Source organism: Ambystoma mexicanum, chromosome 1q, assembly GCF_040938575.1.
Source record: "Ambystoma mexicanum isolate Mex_15411 chromosome 1q, UKY_AmexF1_1, whole genome shotgun sequence".
NCBI lineage: Eukaryota > Metazoa > Chordata > Amphibia > Caudata > Ambystomatidae > Ambystoma > Ambystoma mexicanum.
In genome coordinates, this window is record NC_090922.1 from 983,112,406 (window position 1) to 983,132,192 (window position 19,787).

The following is a 19,787-nucleotide window of genomic DNA, read 5'->3' on the forward strand; positions in this document are numbered from 1 at the left end:
CCTCTCCAGGTTTGCCCACAACCTTGAAGGGTCCTATCCATTTGTCCTACAAGGCCCTCTGCCTTGTTGGCACCATAACTAGTACAAGCTGTCTTGAGTAAATTCAACCTTGTTGTCCTTCTGGTCATGCCAATGTTTGACCAGAGCCTGACCTGCTTTCAAGTTATCACTTGCTTCTGCCATCATATGTGACATTCTTCTCTGGAGATCTATCACATAGTCACTCTGACTGGCTTGGTGGAAGGAGCACTCTCCAACCCCTTTTTAGTCAGGGCCAAAGGACCTCTGACTAGATGGCCATAAATAAGTTCAAAGGGACTGTATCCAACTTCCTCCTGAGGGACTTCTCTATAAGCAAAGGGAAGGCATGGCAGTAGAAGATCCCACTTTCTTTTAAGGGGTTCCTCTAAAGCACCTGTCATGCTCTTCATGGTATGATTAAACCTCTCCACAGTCCATTTGTCTGTGGATGGTAGGCTGTAGAGAACTTGTAAGTGACACCACAGTTTTTCCACATGGCTTGCATGTAGTGGACATATAATTGGATCCCCTGTTGGATATCACTTCCTTAGGAAACCCTACTCTGGTAAACATACCAAGTAGAGCCTTAGCCACAGCCTGAGCCGTAACACTCTTCATAGGTTTTGCTTCAGGAAACCTAGTAGCATGGCCTACTGCAACCAGGATAAACCTGTTTCCTGAAGATGTGGGAGGGTCAAGGGGACCAACAATGTCAATGCCCACCCTCTCAAAAGGAACTCCCACCAGTGGGAGAGGCACTAAGGGTGCCACATTCTTGGCTCCACTCTTGCCAGAGGTTTGGCAAGTGTGACTGCTGCTACAGAATGTGTCAACTATTGAACCCATTTTAGACCAGTAGAAGTATAAAGAGAGCCTTTCCTTGGTCTTTTTGAAACTCAAGTGACCAGCCAAAGGTATCTCATGGGCCAACTGAAGGAACTGGAGTCTGTTTTCTAGGGGCACTACAAGGCTTTTTCAGTCCCCAGGGATACACTCAGTCGTTCACTGTAGAAGAGGCCATCTTCCCAGTGCAACCTATGCTTCCCAGGATCTTGCCCACCGAGCTGAGAAGCTGCCTGTAGGCGAAGACCTTCAAGAGTAGGACACTCTCTTTGTCCTCTGCTGAAGTCTGCCCTGTTGGGTCCACCTTCTGCCAGTAAAGACTGAAGCTCAGGATGGTCAACAGGATCCAGATCTCCAATTATAGTAATGTCTTATTCCAGATCTGACTCATCAGAAGCTGGCTCAACCGCACAGATGTGTACCTCACACTCAGTCTAAGCAAGTGGAGGAGTCACAGGTGTGACTTTGGACAATCTTGGGGATGTCCTTGTTGGTAGCACAGGGGTGCTATCTGCTTTCTTTTTGAGGGTCTTGGGTTTCCCCTTTGCCTCTTTCATTCCTGAAATAGCAATGAGAAATTCCTGTGGACTGGGGGTGATAGTTTCCTCTATCAATTCCCCTGGATAGCCTCTTAACTTCCTCTCCCTTGCAGGCCTATTGAGCTCCTGTCTCCTCTTACTGGGAGGCCTGGGGATACTGGACACAACTCCAAGGGTTTTCAGGTCATTACCCAACAGGACTCTCCCATGCACTTCTCTTTGCATACTAACAGGTATCTTGACAGTCATGTCATTGCACTGGATGAGAGCTGGTAACTGGGGAAGCATTTGCACAGGGCCTCCAGCTATCTTGGTTAGGTGTTTGGGTGCCGTAGCAACATCCTCTACCTTGAAAAATGATTCATCAACCACAGTTATGTTGGCTCCAGTGTCTCTGATGGCAAGGGTCTCCTGGCCATTCACAAGTACACTATCTTTATAATACTCTGTAGTATTATCTGGGATGGAATTATAGACAACTAAATTCTGTTGTTCCCACAATCCCAGGGACACTAAAGAAACACTAGTTGAGATGCTCATGGGTTCATCAGCCAGTAGGTGAAAGTTTCCACTTGCCATAGGTACTTTTTCCTCTGGGGAGAAGGCTAAGGAGACAGTGTGGACCCCTGAAGGTTTACATCTGGCATCTCCTTTCACATGGTCAGTTGACCCACAAACATAACATTTCCCAAATGTTTTGATGAATGGGGGCTTGTTCGTCCCTCCATCTGCTTTGGGTCCAGATGGTACACTAGCCCGATTCGGTTTCCCTTGTGGCTTACCCTTATTGTTTTGTTTGGGGCCCTCTTTTGGATTGGAGGTATTAGAATTCTCTTTGTTATCTTTCTTTGGCTGCTTTCCCTCATCCTTCTTCTGAGTTGCCCCAGAATCCTTGTGAGTAGCCCTTTGGCAACCCACAAGTCAGTAGCCTTAGCTAACTTCTTTGGATCTATCTCCTTAAAATCCGCCAAGTGCTGTCTGAGCTCAAGAGAGCAGCCATCATAAAATGACTCCAACATAACAAGATTTCTCATACCTTCATAAGTGTTTACTCTGTAACCCTTAACCCAACCATCTAAGTTTTTCAAACAATCACATACCCAGGTAGCCCAAGGGGTACCATCATGCTTTTTGAGGGTCCTAAACCTCTTAAGGTACTGGGAAGTGGTCTTCCCAAATCTAGCAATTAAAGCTAGCTTTGCACACTGATAATCCATCCTATCCAACTCCCCCAACTCCATCACAATATCAGATGCAACAGTGGGTAGCCTAGAGAAGAGCCAAGGAAGCAACTGAATCCCTGTAATTTCTTGAATCCCATGGTTATACTCAAACATTGCCAACCAATCCAAAATATCAATCTTAGCCTCTTACATACCAACAATTACTTTAGGCATACGGGGTCTCTTAGGACTGGTAGACCTAGAAGACTCTGGGAGAGAAGCATTTTCAATAGACAACTTTTTTCATTTCTAAGGCATGGTTCATCTCCATTTCTCTGAGTTTAAGTTCTTGATGCTTTTGTTCAGTTCAGAATTCCAATTCAAGCCTCATCTTTTCAAGAGCAATGAATTCAGGATTGAGTGTAGGACCTGATGGGGTCCCAGTGGACAAAGGTTGAGGTTGCTGAGCAGGTAGAGGAGCAGTAAGGCCTACATTGTGAGACACATCTGCCTCATCCAACCCATCCATAATAACTGACACATTATCATCCTCATCATTTTCCACATTTGATGGAGGGTCAGGTATTTCAGACCCACTCTCCAGACTTTGTTTCTTCAACAACCTTTCAATTAATTCTGACTTTTTGCCTTTAATAGAGAGATTCCTTTCTCTACACAGATTTTTCAGATAATCAACAGTGTAACTAAGGAGGGTCTCCTGACTGTAGGTTTCCATATCAGAGATGATTAAAATGTCTTTATAGTGATGTTTAGCCTTGTGGTTAGTTGATCCAAGGTAATAGCAGCACTCTAAGTGTATCACTATACTTTATCCTCATCACTGTACACCAGTGTTAGGCAAAATCATGTGCAGTGCCCTTTGGGAACACCACACACAATTAGGACTACAAGTGTATGTACAAATTCACCTTTGGTACAAGCTTGTACTACACAGTAAAGTGGTAGCGATGGCTGAGCAGCCATACTTTTCTCAAGAGTAAAGTGAGCAGTATCAATAGTTACACAAAGGACAGCAATTGCTATGGTTCAAACACGGACTCAAGGTTTCTGAGTTAAAGAATATACCTTTACTTACACCATCAGTTGTAAAACATTTCACTAATGTAAAGCAACAGAAAATTACAATCTTAATGCACTACACACCACCCAATGAATTCTGGACAAGTTAAGCTCAAAATGAAGTGTGAGCAAAATGGCACTCCAACAATTTAAAAAGGGGGGGAAAGTAAAGATTAATTTCAATATTAAGAAGCACCAACAAGTAAGTAGGCAGGGCAATCTAGAAAAGGCTTACTACAACTAGAATTCAAATCAATAGGCCTGGGCCAATGTTAATGGTTCATAGTCTTTGAGAGGATCACACAGTTCAGAGTAGTTTGCGGTTAAGTCTTTGCCAAGAGTTCAAAACGAAGTTGGTCAGAAGAAAAGTTATTTAAAAGAGTAGAGAAGGACAAGCCCTCAGATTAGCAAAAGATTTCAAACGCTTTCACTGCGGTCAGATGGAACGAACGACCGGATTTGAACAGTACCTTAGTAGAAGAAGAATGCTGTAGCTGAGGCAGAAGTTCCAGGCAGGTCCTGCAGGCTCACTGTTCCTGAAGCTGTTAGTCTGGCAAGAAGGAGGAAGACTGGAGGGTCCTGCACTGCCCAGGAAAGAAACCAGCAGCAGAGCAAAGCGACGAATAAAAGGTGCGCTCCTTAAAACCCAAACAGGGTCCGGTCCTCCTGGCTATCCGGTTCACTGCAGTGATGTACAGCAAATTCGACCAGGGGAGGGGGGCCTTGCTTGGTGTTTGGTGAACTGGTTGGTCCCACCAGTTCAAGGGAAGAAGATTCCTTTCAGATCTTCTCTGTCATCGAAGTGTAGGCAATTCGGACCCACAGGAGGGCTTCACTGGGAGGTTCAGTAGTTGCAGTAGTCCTCTTCCTTCAGCTTCTCTTCGGTTCTCTCAATCCAGTGGCGACTCTGCCTTCCAAGTCCCAGAGACCTGCTTTTTAAGTAATTTTCCCCCATTCACACAGCCTGGCTGTCAATCACAGAGCAGGGTGGCTGTCCTGGCAGGACAGTCACCTAAGCAATCAAACAAGAGTGTGACTTGGATTTCCAAGGAGACCCTGTGCAGGGGGCCTAAAACCCCTCACTCACATCCTGTCTACCTAGACTCTCAAGCGCCTAAGGAGGGCTTCTGTGCAGAAGCCAGCCAAAGGACGGCAAACAAAGGAACCAAACCTGGTTTGGCGCGCAGAGTAAAACACGAGAAAGACCTTTACAAAAAGAAATGGCAAATAAACCCAGCCGGAACCAAATAAAATTAAAAGGGGTCCAGCAGATTAAAGTTTGAGGCTACTAACTTAGCCTAAACAGTACCAAGGCTATTTTCATAGTCTTTGCTAGGGAAAAAATGGTAGATACCACTGCCACCAGCCAAATCTTAAAGAGAGGGGAACGAAATAATGTTCTATGAGAGACAGACGAAAAGGGATAACTGGTAAACCTTTCCAGTACTCTATGGAAGATACTTTGTACTGGGTCTGTGAATTTAAAAAGACTAATAAAGTCAATGGAACTTTACATGTTCTGGGAGACAGTAGTCAGTCCCATAAAATGGAGTTTAAAGTGGGAAGTCTGGAAATAACAACCCTGTGTCACTGCATTAAAGGTGTTGTGTGACACACAGTAAAAAGATGATGCCTATGGTGTAGGTGAGGCTCCAGAGTCTATGAACACAAACATATAAAACACACAGCAAAACACACTAAAGAGTGGAAAGAAGGCTCACACTCTTACCAGGTGAAAAAAATAAATCCTAGAAATCCAGCAAAGCTGCTGAGGGACTCAGCAGGTAAGGGAAATTAGCCATTATGGAGAATTCTCCCTAACATCTTCTATCTGTCTCTCTACTTGATCATTTATGTTGTAAATAGATACCCTAAAAATAACTGTGTACTTTTTAAATAAAATGTTTGTTTTAACAAACCAGCACAGTACTATTTTTAGGATTGCTGATTCGATTAGCTTATATGTATCTGGTGCTGAAGACACAATGTTCTCAACAGGGGATTTATTATTATTTATTATTTTTTACATTTATAAAGCGCTCACACAGCCCGCAGGCATCGAGGCGCTGTTACAGGAATTGTTAGTTTTTCTTAGTTGTGATTTTTTCTTTGTCTTAGTTACGTATTTATAACGCGCTTAAACACTCGGAGGTTTCTAAGCGCGGACCCGGGGATCGAACCTGTTGTTGCTTTGTGTCGTCTTGCTTCCAAGACGCGCACGCTGCCGCTGTGCTATCCTCCCGGGACAATCCCAGAGGTTTGCTGTTTACTTTGGCTTCACAACCTTAGTATTCACATTTAGGGTCATTTGGATAGTTAGCACACCACAGACACTATTCCTAGGACCAGCTCTTTCTCAGTGGCAACAAGGACTTGTGTAGCTTTTTTCTTGACACTGTCAGTGTCCGGGCCTTACTGTATTCTCTCTTCTTTTTGATTAACACACTGACAGGCAGTGAAGAGTGAATTGTTCTGGATAGATCTACCCCACCACCTCAATTAGATCTTACACTGCTTAATATTTGCTAGACCCAGGGGTCTAACCTGGCACCTCTTGACCACACTATCCCTACATTCTGCTCCAATGTTCAATGTTATACGGATGACACTCAGCTCTCTTTCAGGAACCCCTCATCCACCTCTGCTTATTCTCTCATACCAGATTCTCTGGCCGCAATTCAGGAATGGTGTGCCACCAATGATCTCTGTCTTAATGCCAGTAAGACTAAAATCCTCCTCACTGGGCCACCTGCTGCCTCCTTTCCTCTCTCTCTCTCTCTGGCCACCCACTGTGGGCCCTCCTCCTGCTCCTTCCTGTGAGGCTTAGAACCTTGGTTTCATCTTCGACTCCACCCTCTCCTTCTCCCCTCACATCTCTGATGTCTCTAAGAAGTCAAACTATCAGCTGCACCTCCACAGAGGTATTCTGCATTCTCTCACTTTCCCCAGAAGCTCACTGTCTCCAGAGCTCTGGTCCTCTCTAGACTGGAGTATTGCAACAGCCTCTTTCTAAATCTTCCTGCCTCTACTCTTCGACCTTTACAACTTATCCAGAACAGGACTGCAAGACTTGTCCAAAAGGCTTTCTGGGGCCTAGGGCCCCTCTACCACCAACTTTCTCTTCCAAAACATCTTCCTTCTCGAACTCTCCACTCATCCACCTCCAACTCTCTAAGGGTCAGACTCTTCTCCAAGCAGAAAGTTGGGGGCAGATCTATCTCTGCGGCTGTAGCCTCCCTCTGGAACAGCCTCCCTGGCTCTCTCAAACTTGAGCAGAACCTCCTCCGGTTCTGGAAGCAACTCAAGACCTTCCTTTTCGCTTCCGCCTTTTCTCTTCCTCTCCCCTGCTGATGCACCTGACTGCTCTGCGCATTGGTCACGTGGTCAACCTCTGAACTTGGGCCCAGGCTCCTGCATGTCCAGTTTTCCTCGCACTGCCTCTGGGCCCCTTTGCACTTAAGGATCTGTTTCTGCAACCTACAGTCCCTTCCCTCTGCATTTATGACCCACCTGCTGGCTGCACTTGTGAGTTAACTGTATTTCCCCTTGCCCTCCCCCTGGCACTTCTCTCCTTCCCTCTTCCCCACACTTGCACGATCTGAACGACACAAGGCCTAGTATGATCATTATTTTGTTGTCCATTATTTCCCCCTCCTTGTCTTGTCGCTCCGAGAAACACTTGTCTACAGGCACGTTATAAATGCCACATCATATCATATCAATAGGTGAAATATGATCTCAGACCAGCGTGCTGAATTCTTTTTCAACAAACTGTTTATTAATCCATCTATCATTATGCCATAATTATTTCATACTATATGACTGGCATGATCCTTCCATTGGCTTGCCCAAGAGTCTGACACTGCCATTGAATACAGACCCCCAATCCTCATTGGATGTTATATTTCTATATTTGTGAACAGAATGGTGGGGCTCAGAACTACTCCTAAATACTCCACATGCTATATCATTGTCCTAATATGCTTCAGGACGGCAACATGTAAACTTAATAAAACCAAAATTATTGGAATAAGTGCTTTCAGACGCATGGTTTAATATGTGGCATGCCTATTGGGCATATTGCTTCATAAATGTATGAATGTTTCTCCCTTTTTATTAAAATCATAGACAATTCATATTTTGTGGAAAGAGGAGTTTCTGACCTTTGAAACACAATAGGTTTCATGTTCCTAGATCTTAAAGTTCCAGAATTATCAATAATATTTGCTTCTGTATGTAGAGCCAACGGTAAATAACAAGTGCTATTTGCATCAAGGGAAATGTACGTGCCTAGACTTGCCCTATAGTTGAACTTGGAGTCTTGTGGTCAGCACATAAATTAAATAAACAGCTCTTTGTTCAGCCTTGATTAATGATTTATGTGCATTAGTTGACAGGGCTCTTTTGCTCTGCTTGTGTTAGGCCACACATATGTGGGGTCTTATGATGATGGATGCTTCAACATGTAATATTAAGTGAAATGAAAGAGTTTGAAGCTGGCAATTGTTCATCTCTACTGCAAAATCTGTTTTCCTAGACTATCAGAGTATTTTTCTTACACTCTCCCTTGTAATATTCCCATAGATGGTAGGGTCGTTTCGCTTTAAGTTGAAACCCAGGTCAACTTGAAGACAGGCTGAATCAAACAAATACAAGTTATTCAAAACACACAAAAGAATCACTGCTTTTGTGCACATTTAAACTGTAGGATATTATTTAAGTACACTATATTATTATAAGCTTTGTACAATAATCTGACTGTTTTTGGAGGAATAAAACAGTAGATTAAAATATTCTGAATGAATGATGATTAATTTTCTCATTTGATGTACAGTAGGAAATACATGTCCATGCCATTCAAACAGTTAACAACATACTAGCTCTGAAATGTTATCATTTTAAAATGTCTGTAACATAGTATGTGTTCTACAGTTAACAGGATTATATTTTTGACAAATGCATGCTACTTTTCACTTTCAGAAATTAAGTTCCATTTTAAACTGGTGCATTCTCTAACCCTGTTTTCACTTGACGTTGGTAAAAACCCATTCTTTGGGTGGAATGTAATCAGGGGCAGAATGTGTTGAGTGTTATCTCTCAGGTGTGCATGTGATCACCTGCATCCTGCAGGTGTACCCTTGTCGTGGTAGCAAGCAAGAAGCAGAAATGATAACTTATATGCATGTTTATGGAGCCGCTCACTTAAACTTGAAACGTTCTCCATTGGTCCTCTATTCTCTCTACACTGAGCCATCTGCCACACACTTTAAAGTAGCAACGCAGTTGCCAGTTCTTTGTCATCAGTTTGCTTTAGAGAAACAGTCTTGGGTTCCATTTACCTTGACATGTGCAGTGCACTGCACTCTTATGGCACTTTTTGGCTCGTGTTAAGTCACTGTGCCAAAAACCTGCACGCATGCATGTAAGCATGTGTAATGGCTGGCACATTATGTCAACACCCAACATGATATTCTTTGGAATGTTTGCAACTATCAAGTAGCCCAGAGGTACAACTATGAGGGGAATTTGTGTCAGTCCCTAGATCTTCTTTTCTAATAGGGCTCCCTGTGTAATACTCCCTATCATAACAGGTGTGCCACACTCAGAGCCTCACCACTAGCACTGCTCCCCTCCTCACCCTGGTCTCTCCTGACAGACTTGGCTGAGGCCCACCCTCGCAGATACTTACTTTTAACACAGGTTGCACCTGGCAGATGGAACATAAGACCTCAACTCTGCACCCCACCACCAGCGATTCTTTTCTAGGCTGCACCTGGCAGACGCAGCTCATCCTTGGCTCCTCGCCCAGTCACCACTCTGATTCTTCACCATGCAGCGCCTAGCAGACATGATCAGGCCTTAACTCCACCCCCTTCCACCACACAAATTCTTAGCTGGGAATCACCAAGAAGACACAAACTGCACACTAATTTGGAGACAGCCTCTTCTCTTCTGTGACCTGTACTCACATATTGACAGGATCCCAGCCAGCCCAGGCTATTCCCTGCAACCACCACAGGCAGATTAATTGTCCTTTGTTTCCACCCTTTTTAAAATATCACCTATATACATAATAGCTTTATAGACACCACCCTCAGGTCTTAGTGGGACCTATAGGCCCATACACCTTATTAAATGCCCTTGCTATGTAGAGGTCTTTAACTTGATATTGAATTCCCATGGCTCCTGTTACATCCCTGGGGTCGGATCTATAAAGCTTATTTATTTATTTTATTTTATTGTGTAAAACACAGACCTAGCTCTAGAGCCGAGAAGCGATGTACAGTGAGTGGGTAGTGAGTGTTTGGGCTGGCATCTTTTAACAGTAGCCTAGTGCTGTGAGTTGTGGTCTGTGGGTCAGTCTGTATGTCCAATGGGATTAATAAGAACCTTGCAATATTGGCAGTTCAATCGCAAATAATGATCTAACAGAGGGCTGTAATGGCTGGTAAAAGTTCTCTATCCTAACATTTAAATATTTCGCCTTTATCTTTCTTTTTTATTTAAACAAAACAATCTACCATTATTGGGTGGAATTTAGATAGCTAGGATACTCTCCACCTGAGGCCATTACTTGGTAATAGCATCCCTTGGCTCTCATTGAAGGCCTACTGACATCAGCCATGGGTCTGTTGCCATCTGATAAAGCACTCGGAATGCAGCCTTATTGCTTAAATAATATCTCCCCTCCTATATGCTTTCGTGGAAGACGGATGTGGAATGTTAGATGCTACACAACCCTAGCCTGCTCTTTTTCTGTGCCACAATGTGCCAACATTTTGACATACAGCAATCTTGTCATTGGAAAAAATACATCTGGCACCCACACTGTAAGAAAAATTGGGGGAACCAGGAGTGGTGGGGTCCAACATGTATCTGCAACCAAAATATTTAGTTTTGTCCATCCCCACATAACCACACAGGTCCTTGCATTCTCAAAAACACTGAAGGGGTGGCCAGTTCCACCATTATTTCATCATTCCATAACATAACCACCTCCAATTATTTTAAAAATATTATCCAAAGTGGGGCAATGTAAAAGAGGTGCTGTTCAAAGAATGCAAAATGGTGCAGAAAACACAATGCATGCAAACTAAATACAGCCTGCCTTTCTCTCGAAGGGCAGAAAACAGGATTGACTTTGCACAGGGCTTTTGAAGTGGTCGTTCTTCAACAGTTATTGCCAAGAAGGATAATCCACTGATGAAAAATCACAAATTGAACTAGCTTTAGGGCGAGTATTTAAGGGTTATTACAATTGTGTATCAACATTTAGTCTTATAGTAAGTTGTTGGTGAGCATTATGTATGCCCATTATTACATTTCGGGGCACTCAATCTTATTTTAAGATCATTATGAGTTTTGCATAGTATTGATGGTTTCTTTATTTGGTGACAATCATTTGTTTTTAAAAAAAATACACATCTAACATGCTCTTCACATTGCACTTGTGTATGGTGTCGAAGCAACCAGCGCCTGTATTTTTCTGCAAACTTCACAACACTGTCATAAATCATTCTCGTAGTTTGAGTTCCGGATACTTTGAATTCTTTTTTTAAGCGTGTATTGTTAAAATGCAGAGGTGGATCTGCCCGTGTGATCAGATGAAGTGTCTTCTGTCTATTAGTATCATAATGATGCATGTTCTATTATTCTAGATGTTACTGAAGATGGTGAATTCTCAGCGTGATCCCATGCTCTATAAAGTGGCAATTCTTACCTACGGATCCTTGATACAGAGGCACTGCATTGGTTCGGATGTTTGCTCGCAAACAGCTTTGGAAGTATGTTAAATCTGATTCCATTTTTACAGTTGTGCTTTTTCATTTGTATGATTTCTCTGCAGAACATGTGTTGTCCCTTCACTCTTCCTATTGGTTGGACTATGTTGCCCCAAACCACGTTGACTTTGTGCTTACCATACACTAACAACGGGGACATCGTCCTATGTGGCATTGCAGGGCGGAGGGCGGGGCATTGAGGGCGACAACTGGTGTTATCAGCTGACACCTGGCAGGCTTTGCTGACCCATTGTTTACAAGGGGTCACTAACATTTTGATAATGTGGTTAAGCAATAACCCGACACATGGGGGGATTCGCCATCTGTTAACGGCCTGGGCTCCAGCTCCGAAATTGAGCAAATCGAGGTTGGCAACATGGGCACTGGTGACGTTGCTGAGTGGTAGCGCTTCCAGCCAAGGGGGGTTTAGCTATTCAAATGCCAACATGTTGTCCAGGGTGCAAATAGTATTTTTGATTTTGGTGCATTTTGCACCATCATATGTACTGTAGCCATTACTACAGAGAAGACAAAAAAGGACAAGATGCTGTGAAGTGGAATATCTCGTTAACAAGTAAATGGGTAAAGCTTGTGGCATACAATTCATAAAGCACTGACCAAAGCCAACTCTACCCAAGCCATCCACTTCATTTTGTTACACTCTAACCACCCACTCTATCCCACTCAACCCAGCCACACTTACCTCACCTCACAAAAACTCCACCCTACTTCGCCCCACTCTTATCACACCATACCTCACACCTCCCTAACCCATCCACCCACCTTCATTTCCCCACTCTACCCACACACACCCTACTGCCCCGATTCTGGCCCACCCAACCCTATCTCATAACACCATACCCACCAGTCTCTACCCTTATGCTTCCTTCATCTAACCTTATTCTATTGGTGGGGGGACTAAATGAAACCTCGTTCTACCTAATCATTATCTACCCCCAACCTACCTTGCACAAATATAGCCCCACCAATCCTACCTCAACCCACTGTACCCCACTCAACCTTCCATACCACACTCTACCCTGCCGACCCAACCTCATCTTTCTCTAACTCCCCACCCTACCTCACCCACTTTCCCTCCACTCATCCTACTTCACTCAATTCTTTCCCTACACACTCTAGCCCCAATACCTCACCCACTTAACCTCATCCCATTCTTCCCACCCACCCTACCTCACTCTACACCCTACCTCACCTTACTATAAACTAAGGGTGTATTGAACTTTAGGATCGATTAAGTATTCGCCCACATTCCATCTGGAAAAAACTGTTTGGTTAAAGCCGAACAGTTTCTTGCTATCCTGCTCATGCCTAATACTTTGTCTTCTCATTTGAGTACAATGCAACAACAACTCAGAGAGGTGTTTATAGACTCCAGATTTCGGAATTGAATAGAATAGAATTAAACCAGGGCACAAGCCTTGGGACCATGCTGGTGGACTGAGTCTGCCCACATTTTTCAGAGGGCGGACGCCAAGCTCCCTTTCAATTAATTAGGCATAGATTCTGTACCCACTTGAACAGTGCCGTGGTCAGGACTCAAACCCAAGTCACGCGCCTGGGAGACCAGACCCTTAGCCACAAGACCACTAAAATTGCTATCATAAAGCCAGAAAATGTCTTGTATTGAAAATCTGCTCTACAGGGCATGTTATATTAAGAATTTTAAGACCTAAAAAGTGTGCACTTAGCCAACAACGTTACAGGGGAATCTGTTCACTTGACAAGTGATTGTTTGCACTGTGTACTTTTTTCAGTTGGGACAGACAAGCTGAAGGAAATGTGCACATTTCAATTTAGGATACATTCAGGGCCTGTGATGTCACTTCCCATTGTGTATGTTACAGTCCCCTTTCTTTTTTTAGGATTTGAATCGATGAATTAAACATTGGCTGACATTGTCTGAAGGAGTGGTAAGCATAAGGGAGGCTTGAGCAGGATATGCCTGTGGTCGAAATGTTAAGAATTCACAACAGGTGATGGAGACTATTAGGGCTCAGTTAAATGTCAGGCAGAGTAATATTCCCCCACTTAAGAGGCCTCACAGAACAATTTATTTGGGGGAATCTCTCTGGTTCTCAAGTGGTCCAGTGTGCGAGGGAGGAAATAGATAGTTGTGAGGACTGTGTTTGTATGAGGCATAGAGTGCTATGCACTGTCAGTGGATGTTGTAGGTGGTAGAGGAGGGAGAGCCTGAGAATTCCTGAGAAGGGTGGAGCCAGGGCTGAGCCCAAGAGTCTGCCTTTGCTAAAAGATCTGGCTAAATGAGCATGTCATTCTTGGAACCAAATACAACATACCTGCCACCATGCCTTCACACAGCACAAGTCCCCATTACTGACATCCTGCATTCACCTCTGCACCCGCATGCTCGCTACATGTCATCATGCCACCCTCTAACACAAACGACCTTCATGACATCTTACCTCCAACCCAAACAACACAAAACCCCTACCTAGGATCCTACTTGCCCACCCCTACTGATGTAAATCTCTTCATGGTATGAAACATCCCCCATACCATAGAGAGAAAACATCCTACAAATACTCGGAGTGATTGGACTATGAAAGCAACCAGAGTCAGAAAGAAATGATACTGCTTCATGCATACCAACATAGCCTATTCCATTTGGGAGATGCTTGTCCACTGCTGGTTTTTACTTTGCACTCCGGGACATGGGGTACTGGATTTGTAGAGTAATACTCCAGGTCTGCAAGACCTAGAATGCTAAGAAAATACTCAGACTGGAATAGTACACTCCCAAATGGAATGGGGCATGTTGGTATGTAAGCTGCATTAAATAGGAATAAACAAAATAAAGTACCAGGTAGTAGTGATTCAATTGCGTTTTTATTTTCTTAGAGAAAACATAGGACTATTCCTCTGAAATGTTTCCTTTAAGGTTTTCTTCAATGACAGAGTGTTCAACTCCATGACATATGGCAATGCTCTGAGAGTGTGTGATTAGGAATTTTCGGTGTAGGTAATATACAAAAGGGCTTTGACAAATGCTTTGGCTGGCATAAATATTAAAACTCCTCACACTCTTGTTTCTCAAAATTAGCATTTTATTAACCGCTGTTCTTGGTACCGCTAAGGTGACAAGGGAACAGAACAGGCTAAGACACAGCACCTTCCATCATCTCAAGACTTTAAGGACCACTGATTACTCTGAAACGGGCATAATTGCTGTTTCATCTCTGCTAACAGTATTTGAAGTAACTAGTAATGTGTATGTTTGTGCTACCATAATTTGTTAATGATTTTGGCGGCCAATGACGCTGCATAAACAAATCAACAAGTTCCCCTAAATATGATCAGGAATGTTTACATTTTATGCAATGAATAGTTACATTGAATGTGCAAAATCCATTGTAATAAAAGAACGGGCAGTTTCAAAACTGAAAGCTTAGGCGGAAATGGCCCTCATGCTGCCCATGTTAAACACAAACTTGAGCAGCGCCTGGTGTTAAACACAGGAAGGCTCCTCATGTATTATTCCTGGTGACTCGCTAGAATCTCTCTGCACACAGTACTAATCCCAGTGGCATCACGTTCCTGTCATTAGCAGCCAGCCTTGTGATTTCCTTGGCACGTCGGCACACCTGTGTGCCATTTAAAAGGGACAACTCATTCAAACCTATACTGATAGAATATCTCAGCCATTAAAAGCCATTGGCGGTCATTGCAATCCTGCCGCCGGCACCGCTGTTACCGGAACAGCAGAGTACACGTTTGCGGGCTAGATGCGCTCCCGCCCGCCAGGTCTGACTTGGTGGGCAGACGGCACACGGTCGCAGACTTTCACGGTAGCACCGGCAATGTTATGAATGGTGCCGGTGCTCCCGTCATCCCCTTTCCCACTGAGTCCTATGGGACTCAAATGGGAATGGGGATTTACCACTTACCAGCGCCTGACTTCCAGGAACACCGGGGACGTAATCCCCCGGTGTTTCTGGAAAGCCAAGTGCTGGTAAATATTGCAAGTTTTTATTTTTTTAATTTTTTATTTGTTTTGGCTACACAGTAACCTTTACAAAAATAGAAATCTCTAATATGTTTTCCTAAAATTTTCAGCGGCTAAGAATATGACACATAATAGTCATAACATAAAAACAGAAAAGGTGTCATTACACGCTATTTCACAGAATATTACATATTAACGTAGAGATCCCATTTCTTCATACATGGAGTATCATGTTGCCTGACTCAATAAGGCTAAACAGCGTTTTCTGTTGAGATATTCCAATCCTTTGCAATTATTAACCACATAATACTAAAATCGTGTCATACTTCTTTTCATACATTTCATTTACAATCAAAACCACTTCCTGAATCAATTTTTAGTGGAGCGTTCTAAAACGCTGTGCATAATACCAACATTCATTATTACAATTCACATTTTGTTTTTAAAAAGCCTAAAACCGCCAGTTGCAGTTTAACCCTGGAGCCGTGCAACATATCCATCCAAAGTGCTTTAAGGTTGACACATTCTGGATTAGGCACAAATTTGGAAAAAAATTCAATGCGTGCTTGCCGAAGTCCCGCACATAGAGTCAACAAGTGTTCCAATGTTACGTCCCTGGCATCTTGATTACAGAATCTGCATTCCGCAGTTGTAGCAAGCGAATCTTGCCTTACACTCATAATAAGACCAGTTGCCAAAACATTGAAACGAAATCTCATAAATTCCTGTCTAAGCGATTTGCTTGGGAATTTTATGAGATAAGGTTCAGTGGTGCCCATTTTTTTGTTATTGGTGACCAGATGGGCATACAGTTTTTTGTTCTGAATTACACTGACCGTAGAGTTCCAGTCCGCGTGCTGCAAGAGTCTCTTAACCTTCATGGGATTCGTAATAAGTAATTCTTTTGAAACCGCAACTTTTGCAATGCAGTCCGGGGCCTCCCTTTCCAGAACCCGCAGTATCGAGGACGAGTCCTCGCCGGCGACCAGGCGCCGTCCCAGGATTCCATAAAGGTTAGTGTCCTTACCCACAAGCAATTTCCTGTATAGCGATACTCTACGCCATACAATTATACTTAATAGAGAGAACAGCCCAAGTTCGTAGCGTAGTGCTGCAAGTGGGACACATTTCGGAAGGCACCAGACCATAGATTTCAACAGACGGGCCTCGTATTTGGGAAATTCACTTCTAAACCATGAGGGGGCCAATTCCATCCCATAACAAAACTGAGCAACAGATTTACTTCGATACAAATTCAGACAAGGTAGCATCGAGAATTTTCCATATTTGTTATCAATTTTTCGCAGTTGAGAAATCAATGGAGTAGTTTTCTTATCCAAATAGATGCATAAATTTACCCTATTTGCATACTCAAATATGGGATAGTCTAAGTAGCGAAAAACATGACATATTGAGAGTTTGGCATGATCTAAAAACCAGGCAAACCTAATTGCACATTTCCTGTAACTTAGGCACATGATGACAGTTTTTGTCCGATTAATAGCTAGAGAATTTTCCTGAGTATATTTCTTAAATGAGGACAGCACACGTTGCAAACCTATGGGCGTCTGGTCAAACAGGAGGACATCGTCTGCATAGGCGGTCCAGACAATCTTAGTACCCTCAACTTTGGGAGCAGCAAAAGATGCACCTTCCAGATCCGGGCCTACATCTGATAAGTACAGATTAAAAATGGTTGGCGCGAATATGCATCCTTGTCTAAGACCATTACTCGTAATGATTTCCTCCGAGAGAGTTCCCTCAATACTTAGTCAGACCCTAATTTTAGTTTCAACATGGAGGTGATAGATAATGGTTAACAACTGTGCCGGCATGTCTAGAATGTATAAGTTGCTGCACAACGTAGCTCTATTTACCAAATCAAAAGCAGAGCACAAGTCAATAGACGCCAGGTAAATTGGTTGACTGCCTCTTGACCTGGTCTGGTGCTGCATGATGGACATCAGAAGCCCCCCAGCATCCGTGCTCACAGCTTTCCTAAAGCCAAATTGCTGGGGTGAGAGTACTCCTTCTGCATCCATCTAGGTATGAATGTGTTCCAAAACTAAGGACGCAAAGATTTTTGAGTCGTCATCCTGCAGGGCGATAGGTCTATAACTAGACGACATAGACCTATCGCCCTTTCTAAGGATGGGAACTACATATGACAAGTGCCAGCTTGATGGAAATACTCTGGATATAACAATGTCCTTAAACAAAAGAAACAGAATCTTTGCCCACAGAATCGGGTTGCCCTTAAACGCAACATTGGCGAGCATGTTTAGCCCTGGTGCCCGTGCAGACGAGCATCTGAATATAAGTCTTTGAATATCTAGTAATGTAAATGGGATGTTCCGATGACTTGAAAGGATGTCTGCCGGCACCATCCAATTAGTGGTAGGTGGACAGTATAGTGAACCAAAGTGCCCAGCCCAAACCACAGAGGAAATACACACTCCTTGTTCTCTAGCTTGGGAATCACCTCTCTTGTTGATTAGGGACCAAAAGTTTCTTGTATTTATTTTCGATAGGGCCTCTGATATACTTTCTGCATCCTTCGGGTAGATTTTTGCTTTTAATGTACGTGCTTTATTTTTCCATTTATTTTTAGCCTTTTTTATCTGTTCCCCAATTTGGGAGTAAACAGCCGTTTTGCTAAAAGTCGAATCTCACGATTCCTCTCTTTTTTAAGCAGGTACATAGAGGGATTAAAGACATGTGTATGGGAGAGGCCTACATTCTTGGATCTCCTGATCCCAAGAGGACCCAGGATAACACCCTTGACATAACAATTAAAATCCCCATGTGTGTAAATTCTGATTTTTTTATCAAAACCATTTTTGTCATAGTCCTGAAAAAAGACCTTATTTACTTTCTGGATGTTATCACAATGCCAGTTAATTCTGTTCCCAGCATTATTAAGCTCCATCGTCAATGGATATGCATCCTTAGGGGCAGCCACAGTATGCGTCTGCAGGGTCAGTTTAAGAACTGTGGTCACTAACCGTTGAAGGTGATATTGTAAAATCGGATATGATGTTAAGTAGATGCATATTCACAAAAATGTAGTCAATAGTGGATAACTCAGAACCATTTGTCCATGTGTAACAGGTCACTCCCCTGATCATATAGTCATACACAGTTTAAGCCCCAACCCGTCAAAAAAAGATTCCACTGTAATCCCTGCACTTGCTTTCTGGAGCAGCCATGACTCATGGGGTAAAGAGTTGACTCCTCAAGCGCCCCCTTGGAACGCAAGCCAGCTTCAGAGTTAAAATCACCCATGACCATGATATTCAATATTTTACACAACATTTGGCATTCCAGAATCATACCATCAATCAGATTAATAAATTCCTTCAGATCCAGCTCAGGACACCAGTATACATTAATTATCAACAGATGTCCAAGGGAAGCAGGGGAGAAGAAGTGCAATAGCACAGCAATGCATCCCGTATGAAGCGAGAAGAGCATAAAACTCTTGAAGGCTAGCAAGTTTCTAATTGCAATAAGCATGCCCCTCAATGGTCTTCCTCTTGCTTTTTTTACTGCTGGCACTTGATGTATGCAGTAACCGTCCAGCACCAGTGGAATGAGAGCCCAAGTCTCTTGGAGACAGAAAATACTTGCTTCGCATAGGAGGCTAATGCTATCAGATGCCAACTTTAGGGCTTTGTTTCGCCGTGAATTCCACAATACAACTGTAAAAGACAAAAAAGTCTAAAGTTTCCCATTTAAAAACTTGTATTTTAGCTAGTGATTCACTCAGTGTTTGTGCCAGGCATTTTAGATCTGTTTCTGGAGTTTGAATTTGTGCAGTTACCCCCTCAAACCTTTTTGAATGCACATACGAGGTAGCTTCAGAGAGACACCTCCCCTCTACCTCAACACCTCGGCTGATCAGTCTATTATTAAATGGTTGGAGATGAAAGCCGAAGCAATGGTGGAGGGAGTCAATTTCCGAAGCCACAAGTTCCAAGATGACCTGGGAAAAGAATATCAATCTTATATAGTCAAATCTCAGCGGATGTATAAAATCCACCAGTTTGATATCACCAGAGGAAATCATGGAAAGTCTAGGTATCACACTAAAGAGGGATAAAACTTTTAGGCAATTTAGCGACCCAGGACCACCCTGAGGAAGCATAAAATATAGCATAATACTTGGGGAGTCCGTAAAGTGAGGGGCTCTCCAGTCAATTCTATTCTGCGCCTCATTTATTAAGGCCTGTTCATTGGGCCTATAGGGAGTGTAGTTCCCCTCCCCCTATAGAGTATTAAGGACGTACCAGGTTCTCCCCTTCTTTAAGTAAATCATTACAAAGTGCCCGAGCATTGGGCATATGAGACTTAAAGACTTACATTTGTCCCCTTC

General features: G+C 43.2%; 1 protein-coding gene across 1 annotated transcript in view; it reads left to right on the plus strand.

Moving 5' to 3' along the window:
* The window catches only part of LOC138559733 (vitellogenin-like), a 1,213,840-nt gene that overhangs the window by 408,437 nt on the left and 785,616 nt on the right, over positions 1 to 19,787 (plus strand). Inside the window, exon 10 of the mRNA XM_069642739.1 lies at positions 11,305 to 11,430. Coding sequence (XP_069498840.1) covers positions 11,305 to 11,430 — 126 coding nt within the window. The remainder of the gene's footprint in view (positions 1 to 11,304; positions 11,431 to 19,787) is intronic.